Raw genomic sequence first — 14,865 nt, forward strand, 5'->3', positions numbered from 1 at the left:
TAACGATAGTAAGATTGTGGTTTATATAGGTGCATTCCTCTTGCATATGTGTTTCTATGAAGGGGGGCAAAAAGGTAAAGCGAAGAAAAGTCTGGACACAGTATTTGCATGTCCCCGAGGCCTGAGTGAGTGAGTGAGTGAGTGAGTTGGTGTTTGTCTGTCAGTGCTGTACAAGTTTATTTGATTCCTCTGTGTTTTATATACATACAGATTGTACTGTGGCACAACCGACACACACATGCAGATGAATGCGTGCATTGCAAAAACACAACAAACATCGTAAACAGGCATAAATAACAAACAGCATAACTAATATAAATAACTACCGATAAATAACATGTGGATTCTGTATCTAAGTTCTTCAGTGAACTCTTTCGAAGAAAAAAAAAAAAAAAAAAGGCAAACATACAAACCTTAAGGATATTTACAGACCAATACACAGGACAGCTGACTGATTTCTCAGTCCAGACTGTTTCCAGTTCTTGTTGTGTATAGAGTGAAAGAAAAAAGAAGGACCGAGACAAGATTGGGATTGACTGCAACCTAACACAATCTGTTCCTATTTTTTCTGACTGCGGAGAGACCTTTTCCAGCCGCTTTGTGGCCGATAGGCACGGGGATCACCCGATACGATATCATCATGATACCTGAGCGCCAATTCGATCTGTATTGTGATTATTTTTTTTTAATATTATCCAATATTCTTTTTTTCTTCTTCAGATTTTTGAACGAACAAATAATTTGCTCCTACCACACAGGATGCTGTGCTGTGTCAAAAGTTTAGAGTCCACCACCTGCAGGATTACACCTCAAATGCAAACATATATAAATTAAAAGTTAATAAAAAACAAATAAAAGGATCTATTTTGGAGGCATACATGAATCACCGCGCAAAAGTATCACGATACATAACTAGGGTTATTGACATTTTCCCCCCTCTCTAATGTTCTAATCTTTAAAAACGCCTTCCAGCGCTTGTCTCATAATGATGAGCACTGCAAATTCCTACAGTTGTGCTATCCTTGGAAAGATTATATATCACTATTTTTTTTTTTTTTTTTTTATCGAACGAACATGTTATATTGAAAGAGACGAGGGAGAAGTAGCAATTCTCAGTCGATCGGCCGAATCAGCATTCGAACGGCCTTGAGTGAATAGAAGCCTCCTCCGTATTCAGCCCAGAAGATGCCATCCTGGAACTTGCTGCGATACACACCTCCAGGGTACCACACACCGTTCAGGTTGGTCTGCCCGCATGCGTTGTACCACCAGCCGCCTTTGTGGAAGTGAGCACAGTTGCCTGCTGAAGAGGAGACGATGTAGGATGAGTAAGAGGAGGATGAAGATGTAACCTTTGATGCCTAGGAGACGAATAGAAACTGCGTTCTGTCTGTGGTAGACGTACCTGTGAACGAGTCCTTGTCGCGGTCCAGCGTGGTGAAGGGCTTGCCATTGTGGCTGGTCAGAGAGTCCCCGGCGTTACCCTGGTAGGTGCCCAGGCGCATCCGATACCCCTCGGCCTCGGGCTCTAGCCGGAAGCTGCTGTACTCGGCGTACACTTTCTTCCCTGACCAGTCTTCCAATTCCACCATCAGCCTGTAGTCGCCCTGCTTGGCCAGGTTGTAGATGTTCTCTAACCCCAGCCAGTATTCCCCATCTATGTTCCCAAAACCTTTCTGTTCAAGAGATAAAAGCATAGATTCAGGTTTAGCTTGTGTTTGGTTTAAAGGATGATTGTTGTTGTTGTTTTACCGTAGAGTGCAGATGTCGTGTCGTGTGATTCCTGCTCTTTGGAATCCGCTTACGTCATTTGTTTTGCATGCTCTTCCCTCACGAGTACGCACCAAGCAATACGCACTTGACAGCCTGTTGTATTTATCTCTGTACTCGTGACCCTGGCTGACAGGATTTTTCGCAAATCCAAATAAAGACATGCTCAGTGACACTCGCAGGCAGACCAGATTCTTTCAATCATAATTAAGTTTTGTTTCCACAGATCGCAGCAGCGCACAAGGAAATATGGCTCTTTTTCACACAGCCATCCAGCTGGATTGCATTGCGTTCACTCGCCAGGGCACACTTGAAAGAATCTTTGGAAGTATTTCTGTGTTAAAGCGAATTTGCTTGGGAATTGCTTGTTCTGGCTCTGTGTGTGTGCCTGTTGTGGGAAGATCGGTAATCATTTTAGTTTTCTTCCCCCTGTATGGTTTCCCCTGCACACAGCTTAATTGGCTAATTTTGTATGTTATGTTCCTGTTGACTTCGTGACATTCCTGGTCAAGCCGTGTTCTGATGGATGTTGATATTTGGTAGGACGTGTTTACTCTTGTTTATGTCTCCGAAGGTCTTGTTTTTTTTTTTTTTTATTTCTATTCCTCATTGTACATTTCATCTCTTGTTTCACACACACACACACACATCATTCTCTTGCTTACTGTGGCTGCAGTTTAAGACCTTTCAACTAAGGAAGAATGTTTACATTTGAATTATAGACTGTATAACAAGAACTGGACAAACCCTCAGTGACGTCACCCAGAGGTTTCCCCAAGAGCGGTGGGCGCTCGCCATCTTGGCAGGAACTGACTTCACCTAAACCCTGGTTAATCCATAAATAGGCAGATGGGTGGTACGAACCAAGCCTGGCTATTAGTTGGAACAATTACCACACGTGAGCTGGCTTAGCTGAACTGCTATGGTGGCTAATGTTAAATTATATGCGCATAACATTACGCTGCATTATGCTTCCCTTCCTATACATTGTCTTGGTCAATTCCATTTCTTGGAAAGTGCGCAATGCAGCGGTTACTTTCATCGCCCATGCCCTTGAGTATGCATAATTTTACCTGATGAGTTATATAAAAAAAAAAATCATCCACGTACAGTCGTCATGAATGGGAAATCTAGGTATGTAGACCAAAATTATTTCTGTTGGACATTTTAACTTTGGGTATCGACTCAAGTTTGGAGCCAGCACCTAGTGGTCATTTGAGGGGTTGCGCATTTTGTCACTTGTCTTTTCTCCTTCTTTAGAATGGTTTAAATACATTGTACATGTGCATACACACACTATGGAGCATCTGGAGAACATGAGGTCTGGCTTAAAAACCATTTATTTACATCACAGGTGCTAGAGCTTTATCATGTTAAGAATGACAAGGCATGACTTTTTGGCAAGACTGTGCATCGTACCTTATAGTTCTCCCAGTTCCTGAAGAAGTTGACGGATCCGTCTTTTCTCTTCTGAAACACGGTCCAACCGCCGTTGTCCAACCCCTGCTCACACCAAGCCTGGATCAGTCTGTCACTGCCCTCTGTCTTTAAAAGGTACATCCCACTGGTGCTGTGCCCCGCCTGACGAACTTGATAACAATCACGGAACGGACCTAAGTGAGAGACCGAAAAACACTATGAGTGATGGATAGAAAGAAGGATGGTGATGGGAGAAATGAGAGAGAGAGAGAGAGAGCTGGGCAGACTGAGAGAGGGAGAAATTGTGAGACATCATAAGATGGGCTGACATTGTAAAAAAAAAAAAAATGGAAGATGGTGGGATGAAAGGAAGAATTTTGAGGGAATGAAAATTATATGATTAAAGGGGAGGAGATGAGTAGAGAGAGACTTATAGAAGGTCATAGGGAGACTGTAAGAAAAAAAGGTGATCATGAGCAAACAGGAAAGCTGGAGACTGAGAGAAAAGATAGAGAGATGATAGAGACATGGAGGGAGAAGGTGATGAGTTCTTTAGCAGAACAAAACATGTGTGCCATAACACGAGCAGTGAAGGACACACTTGTGGTTTGTCATATGTTCTTCTTTGTTCCTTTATTTGGAAATTCTTTGATATAAGTAGATTTATGCATTCAGTTTTTCACATTTCTACCTGTTTTGCCAACAGTAACTGTAAACTGATCAGCCATAATATGGTGAGCCAAGGCATGGACTCCACTAGACCTCTGAAGGTGTGATGTGAACGATCTTTTATGTTCTGTAAGTTGTGAAGTGGGGCCTCTATGGTTCGGTCTTGTTTGTATGGCACGTCCCACAGATGCTCAATCATGTTGAGATCTGGGATTTTTAAGTACAAGTCAACACCTTGAGCTCTTTGTCATTTCTCAAACCATTCCTGATCTATTTTTGCAGCGTGGAAAGAGACCAATGGTTCTTCTTGAGCTCTTTGGCAGGTAGCTGAGACTGAGGTTTTCCAGGCAGTGCACATGCACCTTGGTGTTCATATGATGTAAAAGAAACCATGATTCATCAGACTTCTTCTATTCCACCTTCTTCCACTGCACAATGGTTTAGTTCCTGCCTCAAAGAGCATTACAACAGCAACGATACTTTGCTTTCATAAGTGCAGATGGAACACTATTGAAGACTTTAAAACGGTGGCATCGATGACACCACGGCAATTCAAATTCAGCATTATGAAGGAAAAGAAACAGATCAATAAGAAGGAAAGAGAGGATTGGAGCAACTTCATCACAGTGGTTTGGGGAGTCTTGGCCTACCACAAAGCCTAAGACTATGGAGCAGGTTGAGGCTCTTGTAAGTAACTACGGCATGCTGGGCTGCTGCAGGGTGGCTCTCAAAATCCATTTGCTCATCTTAATACATTCAAGATCATAAGACTGTACTCAAGAGCAAGCTTCCAAGGACAATATAATAAAAAAGATTGGGCCTGCAAGTGAATTACCTGATCATAATTTTTTATTCAGACCTTATGTGAAGGAAAAGGCGCACATTTTGTTGAATTCCTCGAGAAAAAAAACAGTATCTTGGTCACCAAAGCAAAGTTTTATGGGTTTAATACTCATGTTGTATGTTTTCGTAGCATAAGCAATTAAAAAACCCAATATGTTTGAGCCAGGAGAGTCAAGAAGATGATGGGGGCTCTCTTGGCAGTATGTTTGGTTGTGTGTGTGAGGGGCTGTTTCCTGTGTTGAGAAAAACTTCTCAAGTACTCATGGTCATGCTGAGGCAGCAGGGTTACCCAGCATGGCCAGAGGCCTTGTGAATGATAGACATTGAGCTCACACACAGTCAGGCTTTGTGCCAGAAGGTGCTGGTCTCATTTTCGCAGCTGGCCCGATTAGACGTGTGAAGCCCCAAAATACACGGGGTTACCCAAGACCATCTATACTACCTCTGTTTTCTGCAAGTGTTGGCGCAGTGGTTAGAGCCTTGCATGTTGAGCATAACCTGCGGTCCTAACCATATACTTTTAGGCAAATCATGCTTTTGGTGGTTTGATGTTAGTGGTTAGAAGTAAGGAAGCAAAGCAAGCAAGTGTTGGCTGAATTTTCTGACAGATGATTCACACTGCTTGACAAAATGTAGGGATCTGATTGTAAGAGCTTTGCTGAAAAGGTAGCGGGTAAGGGCTGGTTTCTTGAGCATCATCTGTGAAGTGTGTAGCTGTGAGAGCATTTTCAAAAGTGTTCTCCACTAAAAGAGTTGACAGATGGTCTAAATTGCAGCAAAGATAAAGGTGAGTGTGTGCTGCTGCAGGAGGGAGGGGTAGAATGCTGTCATTTTGGTTTTATTAGTGAAGGTGAAAAGAACGAGTGTGTCAGCTCTGAGGTCTGTAGATATGTCATGCCTCTGTAGCAGCTGGTTCTCATTCCACGCCGTGTTGTGCCCTTCAGAGTGCATGAAACCCAACAGAGCATGATTATGTTCGTGTGTACGGAGCTTTGTTACATGGTTACGTGTTTGAGAGCTTGAATATCTTGGTGTCTGTTTGAAAGTGTTAATGTTTCGAGTTTGGGGCTTTCTGTGTCCTGTGTGATGTTTTATTATACGACTATTTTTAAATGCCATGTTTTGTGGTCAAAATGCTGAAAGGTATTAAATGAGTCAATTACCGTCAGAGTTCAGGGTTCCCTGTGGTGCTGGTGGGATGCCCAGAGGGTCAGCAGTCGGTGGGTTGTCCATGCGTGAGCCGCGTGGCAGGGCCCGGTTGTTGTGTTCTCTATGGATCTCGTTGGTGAAGCGGTTGTTGTTCACCGGGATGTTCTCAGGAACCACCTGCACCAGTGGTGGCACGGCAGGCAACTCGTGGCGTCCGAACCCACGCATGCAGTGCTCCTCCAGCAACGAGATCAGAACGGACTGATTGTTGACTGTGGCAGCCAGGACAGCAAAACGCATCTCCAGTTCCTTGTAGCGTGAGGCCAGGCGCAGCATCTCGGACGTCACGTTAAGCACCCGGTTCTCAAGCTGCACGAACTCCAGAGAGTTGTCACGCTTGCGTATTATTTCATGAAGCAACTGCATGTAGAGTTGTGTGACGCGCGAGTTCATGTTGCGCGACTCCTTGCGCAACAGTTTCATCTCGTTAACCAAGTTGCTGTCCACGTCAGTCACCAAATGCAGCGTCTCGATCTCGCGACGCTGTTTGGACAACACTTCCTTCAAGTCCGAGATGTCCATACGCGTCACTCGATCCTTTTCCGGCTCGGGCCCAGTCGCAGACGCGCAGATGGGTCCTGTGATTTTCTGCTGCGGCACCATGAACGTATACGAGCACCTTTTGGTGTCGTCAACTGGTGCTCGCCGTCGCCTAGACAACAGTGGCTCATTGCCTGAGCGACAGCTGCCCTGGGCAGCAAGGCAAAAGAAGAGCACCACGCCCAGGTTCCACGTTTCTACCCTCATGGTTGCTGTGCTTCTCTACGTCCTGTCCACCACCACCTCCTTTTTTTTTTTTTTTTTTGTCTTTTGGTTTTGGTTTTCCTTCTTTCCACTTCAGTCTGACTCTGTACAGACCAGGAGACGACTCACCTAGAACCAAGAAACACAACCATCAGCAATTCACACTTAGATTCCATTGCATATGGTTAAACCACTTCGGCTGCGCTGGCTCAGACCTCAAGCGATAAGGCCATTACGGAATATAAATGATGTATATGACTGCACGGTTTTCATATATACAGGTAACAGTCATGCAACCCTGATTTAGTGATTTTCTGTTTCTGATTTCTATTATTTCCTGCAGCTACACAAAGCTTATTTCCAACTCTCTCTGACCTTTCTCCCACTCTCGTACTTCCTTGTCTGCATCTTGATCTGTCTTTGTCTTTCCATCTGCTTTTCTTATACACACTATCAGTCATGAGCTGCTGAAAGCTAGAAAGGCATTGTGGTTCTTTAAGAATCACTATCTTCTCTTTCACCTACTGTACAGTTCAAACCGATCCAACTATAAATGATTAATAAGGACAGTAGAGAGAGAGAGAGAGAGAGAGATCCGTAGGTAATAGAAAAGAAATTCTGTGCAGAAATAAATTAAGGAAGGAAAGGAAAATTAGGCGAGAAAGAAAAGCCTGAACACAGCATGTGGATGTTGCTCTTGGCCAGCGTGTTAAACAGCATGCCTGGCTCCAGCTCAGGTTTTCGGGACCGGCAGAGCTCAGACATCGCAGCTAGCTGCTGGCTGCTTCTCTTCTTTTTTTTTTTCCCCTCTGTGCCGTTCTGAGAGTTTCACACACACGTTGGATTGTGAGATAACTGGATCGCTGCATACTTTATTTCACAGGTCTTCCAGAGAAACGCTAACTATATTCCCATCGCCTTGGTAATACATGATTAATACATTCATTTGTTGCCAATAAAACGGGGTTGTAGGCTTTGCTTTCTGTTTGTCATTTATTTTTAATTACATTTCCAGTTCCTGTAAGCTGAGAGCTACAGTAATATATAGAGTTTAGGAGTGCAGGGTATCTCTTATAAGAAGTATTTGACTTTTATTAGGACCGTTATTATTTGCTAATGAGTACTAATAGTGTGCTAGTGTTTTGGCCGCAGGTGCTTCTCCTAATTTAACCTGGTATACTCCTGTCCCCCATATGGAGGACTTAGGAGGAGAGTCTTAATTCCCCCATTTTGAGTAATGCAGTACTCCATTCCTGTGGCATGCCCTTGTATCCGTTTGCCGACCTCAGCAGCTTTGATCCGCTCTATCACGAGCTGCAGCCGTCTGAGACCCTTCGCCAATCGGGTATGATAAAGTTATTCGTAGGTCATGACCATCCCCAGTGTGTCCTATCAGGTTTCTGATGTGAACAGTACTTGGCGATGATGTAACCTGGCTGATTTTCAGGCCTTTATAACCTAATCCGTTCAGTTGTTTCTGTTGGGCTCCGTTGCAGAAACATTGGTTATGGAAGCTATTAAAGACGTACTCCCATGAGCTGTTTTCTGGTTTAGGAGGCAGATGCAAGCTCTCTTAGACAATATAACTGAAAAAAAAAAAAAAAAAACACAACGCTAATAGTCAACCAGTCCTTGGGTAGTTTTAAATGTTCACCACTCGTGCCAACAGCTATCTTATTGAATCATGGTTTTATTAACTGTGAAGGAAGCCAGATGATAAATATGTGCCGTGCCTTATTCTAGAAAAAGAGATTTTTGAATTTCTTTGCAAGAGCCCAGTTCTTACTTTCTTTTTTTCTTTTTTTCTTTAGTAAAATTTAATTTCCTTTCATTTTATTTTTATTTAATTTTATTTCCCAGCTTGATATTTTTATTAAATTTTTTAAACCAAAAGGTGCCTATAATGATATACACTGATCGGCCATAACATTAACACATTATCACTGACTGTACCTAGTAAACTGGTGGCAGGCTCATCCCCCATCCAGCGCTCACCCATGCCCATAGGGACTAAAGGCCAGCCCACCCGCTCTGATTCAACAGAAAAGCCAATAAAGAAAAAAACAAGAAAGTCAATCCTGGCCACAATAGAAAGCCACCAGAACCTTCAGTGCACCACAAACATGTCCAATCCACAGAGGCCCTCATCCCTCAACCCGCAGCACACAAAGGATCTGCTACCAATAGCCTGGTGCCAGAGACCACAGCACAGCCCCGAAGGCTATGCAGAGCCACGTCTGAAGAGGGCAGAGCCACCCCGGTGGCACAAGGAGAACAAAACCCTGGGTCGTTTTGATGTTAATAGTTTTAATGTTATGGCTGATTGGTCTATAATTTTTCATCTCGGATGACAAAGTTCCTTAACAGTCCATGAAACTTTTTTTTTTTTAAATATATTTTGAAATTTCTCAACATTATGCTAATGCAAAAATATCTGCTTCACTAGCACCATCTCATTAAGACATTATGAAACTGTACTGCATCCTTTAGACTGTGGTACATGTACTGTAACACCTAAAAAAAGAGTGTGTTTATTTTCTACCAGCTCATCCTGTTGTTTATCCCCCCCTCTGTTGCTCTGCACAGCTGTAGGTTGAGTCAATAGTTTCTGGAGAAGAACAGCTTTTCTTGTAATAAAATGAAAAGGTGCTTTATAGAGTATAAAGTCTCGATGATGATGTATTAGCTGGAATAAATACATTAAAAAATACAAATTTTGGATAATACATGCCCTTCGACTACAGATTTTGAAATCAACTTTCACATCATGTCAATTTCTTTGATATTAATTTAGGGACTGAGGTCTAAACCAGATGTTGTTACATTTGTTATTTATGGAGGGTATATTAGTAGCTTTATTATCTATAAATGACAAATATACTGTAAGTAAAACAAAAAAAAAAAAGAAAGAATCAATTCAGTTAAATGGTGATGAGAATTACCAGGGATCATCTGATAAAATATTACAATATCTAGGCGCCAATTCGTTTAATAATGCCATTCTGTACATATGTTGATTTGATTATTAAACATTGATAATAAAATCAACATATTGAAGGCGTGTAATTTCCAGGCAATTTTGTTGAAGAACTTTCAGTATAAAAAACTGGAAACAATTCTTGAATTTGTTAGAAATTTGATGGACACACACGCTGCTCATGCAGTTCAATCTGTTTTTGCTCCCAGCTATAGACATGTGGTATAATGTGGGCGGAGTTTAAGCCATTTGAGTTTTTGTTAAAGGTCTGGATACGAATGAGGGAAAATTACATTTAGTTTTAATTTCCTATTATATTTCTTATAATTAAATGCATAATAACTTTTCGTTAATTTGCTCCTCGGGAGTAAACGATAATAGAAATTAGATGGGAACATATTTGGGAAGAGTTGTGCTTGTGTGTGCCTTGTTTTAACATGCAGTGTTTCCATCTGAATCGAAACCAGGTGTCCAGATAAATATCATTTGTGTTCACACAAGGGATCATAACGGTTTATCATTAAAAGATGAATTGGCTTCAACAATTTACGCAATTAGGAGCACACAGTAACAACGATAATATTTGTTTTCCATAATACTTCTCTGTAGCTCATATATATATATATATATATATATATATATATATATATATATAAAACTTGCAATTCAGACGGTGCACAGAATTGGCCATATGTTTAGCCTCCTGGCTTTTTAATTTCCAGCAACAATTGTTCGTTTAAACTGTTCGGGCGTTATTAATAAACCTTACATAACTAATTTGTTGGGATTATGCCACTAGACCTGTTAAAATGAAAATTCAACTGAGTAAAAATGTGCTTTGTTGGCATTAGTATTAATTTATTATTAACTTTTAAAGTGTTTAACCATCAGTAAACAAACCTAGTGCACACTTTTGAGTTTCGCGTGTGCATTTTCACATCTAAACGCTCCTAAAGCTGGATTTTTGTGTGAATCTGTAGCCTGAGCATGTGGCCTACAGTGTTGTGAGCGTTGTTTGTGTAGCTCTGCAGTTACACCTATAAACAGCTAAACTGCTCGTCGGCCATGCATTGTTTTTTCTTTTTTTGTTTTTTGGTGCGGATCTAAGTGGAACCTGAGCAGATTTCCATGAGTTGGTGCTAATAGATGTTGAAGAACAGTTACTTTTACTGAAATGACTGCAATCCAGAAACGAGAGAAGACGTTGGAGGAGATGGTCATTAGCATCTTCAGCTCAGTTCAGAAATGGAAGCATAGAAGAAACTGGAAATGCAATGCTAACGGGGCGGGCCAGTCAGAGTTGTTGCGGTCCGTAGTTACATTTCCGGAGAGGTGCACGTCAGGGTACGCGGCTACGTGAGACCGACAGCATAGACTTGACTATAAGCATAAATCAGCATTTAGCCAAATTTTTGTTTTGTTTTGTTTTGAGGACATATTTGCAATTGCAAACCAAAAATGGACCGAAACTGACAATTCGCCTGTGAGTCGGACTGATGGACGTGAAAGCACCCTCATGCTCTCGTGATGCGTCAAACATCTGTATCTGAGGCATTAAAGGGAATTATTCATTTTTGCCGAAGCCCCATTTTCATTGGAACGAATTCAATAAAACGAATAATACACTGTATTTAATGATTATTTTATAAAGAGATATTATCTAGCCTTAGTTTGATTGTGTTTGCATTCGTGTGCACTTATTGGGCTTGTAATTAAACCTGGTGCACGGTTGAGGGATTTATGGTAATGCAGCTGCCTTTACATATGTAATACAGCTGTTACAGCTGGGAATGTTTCCTTCATCTTGATGAATACTTGCTCTAAGAACTTGTTTAAGATATTTTCCTTAGAGCTTATGTAGACATGCGTTTGTATCCTCACTAGGGTTGTGCATCCTGGCCTGGCTTCCCTTTTCCTCCTCAGTGTCGGTGCGCATGTAAACGCTGTCAATCGCTTGTAGTGATGATCCTCATCAACTCGCTGTTCCCGTTTAAGTTATCCATGCCCACACACACACACAGAGCCTGTTAGTCTACCCAATGACTTCATGTGATCACAAACACACCTGAGTTTTTGCTGATGGCTCAGGACTGAGAGCCATTTGGATAAGATTTGTTTATTTATATAGTAGATGTATTTCCCAGCCTTTAAAACAATATCAGCGATTTCCAACATCTGGCCATCAGATTTTCCGCAAGATGAGTCTGTTGGAATGGAACGGACAGACACACACACACACGCATATCCCTGCAAACACACGCACACTCGCACATGATCTCTCTAGGAGAAAAGGAAATGGTGTTGAAAGCTGAGAGAGGACTGAAAGATGGAGCAAGTGTGAGAATAAAGGTGTAAGGAAATACATGGAGAGACGTGATCCTGTTTTTTTACATGAACTTCTAGTGGATTGTTCACTGAGCAGGCAGAGATACACACTCATGTGCACACACTTGCTCAGCACACAGTAGAACATTTCACGTGGAACAGGAAGCTTCAGCATGAAGGTCTTTTCTTCACTTTGGGGGAGAAACATCGACAAAATGAATGATGGTAGGAGAGAGAGGGAATGTGGGGGTGGACGAGTTTTGGGGTGGAGCAAAGGAAAAGCAGGCTGAAAAAAAAAAGAGCTGGTCAGCGTTTTCTTTGTCATATATTGTAATCATATCCTTTCATTTGAATAAGCGTGGGAGGAAACCGAGTTTGGCAGAAGAAAAGCGAGCGAGAGTGCGATGTGATGAATTTACGCACTGCGAAAACAGGGCACTCGTGGGCTTTAACAGGGTTCGGAGTCGGCACACGGGGTCCGAATCGAAAAGCGTTCGATCAGCACAGCGCGGCCTTACAGGGACGACTTGAAACATGGTTTTAACTGGTTTCCAAACGCTTTCAGTGAGCTGTTGGTCGTTGACTCTTACCAGCCCCCTAGGGTTTCAGATTATGCCTCTGTGTGTGTGTGTGTAAGCAAACCTTCCAAATGTTTGCAGATGACTTAAGAAGAAAACTAGCCATGCCAGAGGTTGTGGCATTTGTGTAATGTACTCATGCATGTCATGTTGTTTTTGATTTTTAAAGAAATGTTTGTTTTTTTGAAGTGTATAAATGCTCTGTGCTTTTTTTGATTTAAAAAACAAAACAAAAAAAACACATTTCTTGTCTTGTGAAAGATTGGTTTTCTGTAGGAGTAAGAGACATCTCCAGTGCTTCCTCAGGATGCACGATGGAATTTGTCTTTTTTTTTTTTTTTTTTTGGTCCACTCTCACACAGCAGGTGATGTGGCAGACCCTTAAATCGAGAAATGTTTAAAAAAGTGGCCTGGCGTGCCTCATCTGTGTTTATATCCCGTTTTTTTTACTGCTCTCAGAGGGTAAACGTGTGTTCGTAACCTTTCCCATTTTGCTCATTTTATTTGATTAGAGTTGCAAATATTTTACGATTTTATGTCATGCAAAGCTGGCATTTCTAACCACATCACTATATATATATATATATATTTTTTTTTAAAAACTTTATCCAGAAGAGTCCACGTGTGTATACACATGCATGTGCAGATAGAATATACACAGAGATTATTAAGTCACTTGGCTCGTCTGTTCCAGCACGTGTACCCGAGAAAGCGGTTCTTTATCTGGATTTATTTTTCTTCAAACGTGGCTTTTATTTATGAATGGAGTCCTTTATCCCGTTTAGAACAGTGGCGAATGTCTTTATACACGAAGCCACCAAGCGAGACCTGCTAAAAATAGCCTACATCTCAGCACGTCATCTTATAGAAATGCAGATACGGGCCGCTCGGAGCACTCCGGGGGTTTCGCACAAGACAAGGCTTAGGTTCTTCGTTACCCAAAGTCACAGAATGCCTGCAGAACAACAACAACAACAACAATGAAATGTAACACAGGAAAGCACATGCAGTTAAATCCCAAGGCGAGGCCGGCCTGTGGGAAAACGAGCCTTTGTGCACTTCTGACCTGACGGAGGTTCTTCTGGTTTGATGCTTAACAAAGCAAACAATCTCACACATTCATCACATCCACATCAGCTCGTTCCCCTCAAGGCTCCCCAGACAAGAGCGGGGAAGTTCGCAGGAAAACCTTCCCCGCTCCTTTTTCTCGTCTTGGAGTTTTTCTCGTTACTTTGATCTCGCCCTGGTTCTGTGTCGTCGTTTTATCCTCAGGCAATACAACTGGCTCAATGTGACGTGCTGAGACCTGACCCTGTGTTCTGGCACCCTGAGTAGGAGCACAGAGAGATGTGCACTGGAGAGGTTTGTTTATAGGAAACGACAGCAGTACTAAACATCACAGCAGAAAGCAAGATCAGACAGCTGCTCATAAGAAAGGAGGAAACGAGACCGCAGACAAAAAGAGAACCAAGTTATTAAGGAGCAAGTAGTTAAGCACTCACGCTTCCTCCTGCACTGTAGCGTGACGTTTATCCGATGTTCATGGAGCAGGACTTCTGTATGGCTTTCAACTCAATGTCCAACAATCTGTGGAAGTCCTTAATCCAGCGCTTGTTTCTCATGTCCCACGCTTGAGGCCTCCTCCTCCTCCTCCTCCTCCTCCTCTTCTCTACTCTGGAGTTTTCTCTTCCCAGAGACTGCAGGCGGTGAGTGTCTGTGGCTCTTCAGCCGCTCCGCAGCCAAGACATGACTCTGGAACTCCCAACTGCGTTCCGAAGACTGAAACGGCCTCAGACGCCGCCTCTGTTTTTCACAAAGGATGGGGAGGTGAGGAAGCAGTGGCAAGAGGGAGGGGAGGGGAGGTAGGGACGGGGTTACAGGGTCAGAGTTTTTTTTTTTTAACTTTCTTTCCTTTTTTGTTTGGTTTGTTGAAATCGAAACAAAAAAATGTCAAACCCTCAAAAAAAAAAAAAAGAAAAAAAAAGCCTTCCTTGTTTTTTTTTTTTGTTTTTTTTCCCAAGAAAGACCAGGAGAACTTACAAAACTTGCCTGCTGTTTTCTATAACCCGAGCCAAAAAAAAAAAAGGTTATTTAACATACGGTCTGAATCAGAGGTAAGGTTTCTGTGCGCTGGCTGGGGTTCAGTTCATTCTGCTGATATGTTGCAGGCTAGTTTTCAGCAGCGCTGCCTGAGGCTGATGGGATTTTCTGCGTTTTTTTTCGAAGAGACATTATGTAATCTATGCATGCATGTCTCCGCATGGTTAGAGGTCTGTGCTCAGGGTTTACCTTTTAAATAACTTCCCAGCCTCTGCACTGAGCTGCAATACA

At 42.2% G+C, this 14,865-nt stretch overlaps 2 protein-coding genes across 4 annotated transcripts in view; one reads left to right on the forward strand and one right to left on the reverse strand.

Annotated features, from left to right (window-relative positions):
• ralgps2 (Ral GEF with PH domain and SH3 binding motif 2) overlaps window positions 1-14,865 on the forward strand; it is a 100,357-nt gene that overhangs the window by 69,646 nt on the left and 15,846 nt on the right. The gene's annotated exons all lie outside the window — the stretch shown is intronic.
• angptl1a (angiopoietin-like 1a) lies at window positions 153-14,327 on the reverse strand. Of its 2 annotated transcripts, none has more exons than XM_053488534.1 (5): window positions 14,037-14,327; window positions 5,865-6,783; window positions 3,190-3,383; window positions 1,406-1,676; window positions 153-1,300 (listed from the first exon to the last, which is right to left on the reverse strand). In XM_053488534.1, the coding sequence occupies exons 2-5, from the start codon at window positions 6,655-6,657 to the stop codon at window positions 1,113-1,115; spliced, it is 1,446 nt and encodes a 481-aa protein (XP_053344509.1). In that variant the 5' UTR covers window positions 6,658-6,783; window positions 14,037-14,327; the 3' UTR covers window positions 153-1,112. The 2 variants fall into 2 exon arrangements, with proteins under 2 accessions (XP_053344509.1, XP_053344508.1); XM_053488533.1 differs by having other exon boundaries at window positions 153-1,303; window positions 14,037-14,325.

The sequence above is a fragment of the Clarias gariepinus genome, chromosome 27 (assembly GCF_024256425.1).
Source record: "Clarias gariepinus isolate MV-2021 ecotype Netherlands chromosome 27, CGAR_prim_01v2, whole genome shotgun sequence".
NCBI lineage: Eukaryota > Metazoa > Chordata > Actinopteri > Siluriformes > Clariidae > Clarias > Clarias gariepinus.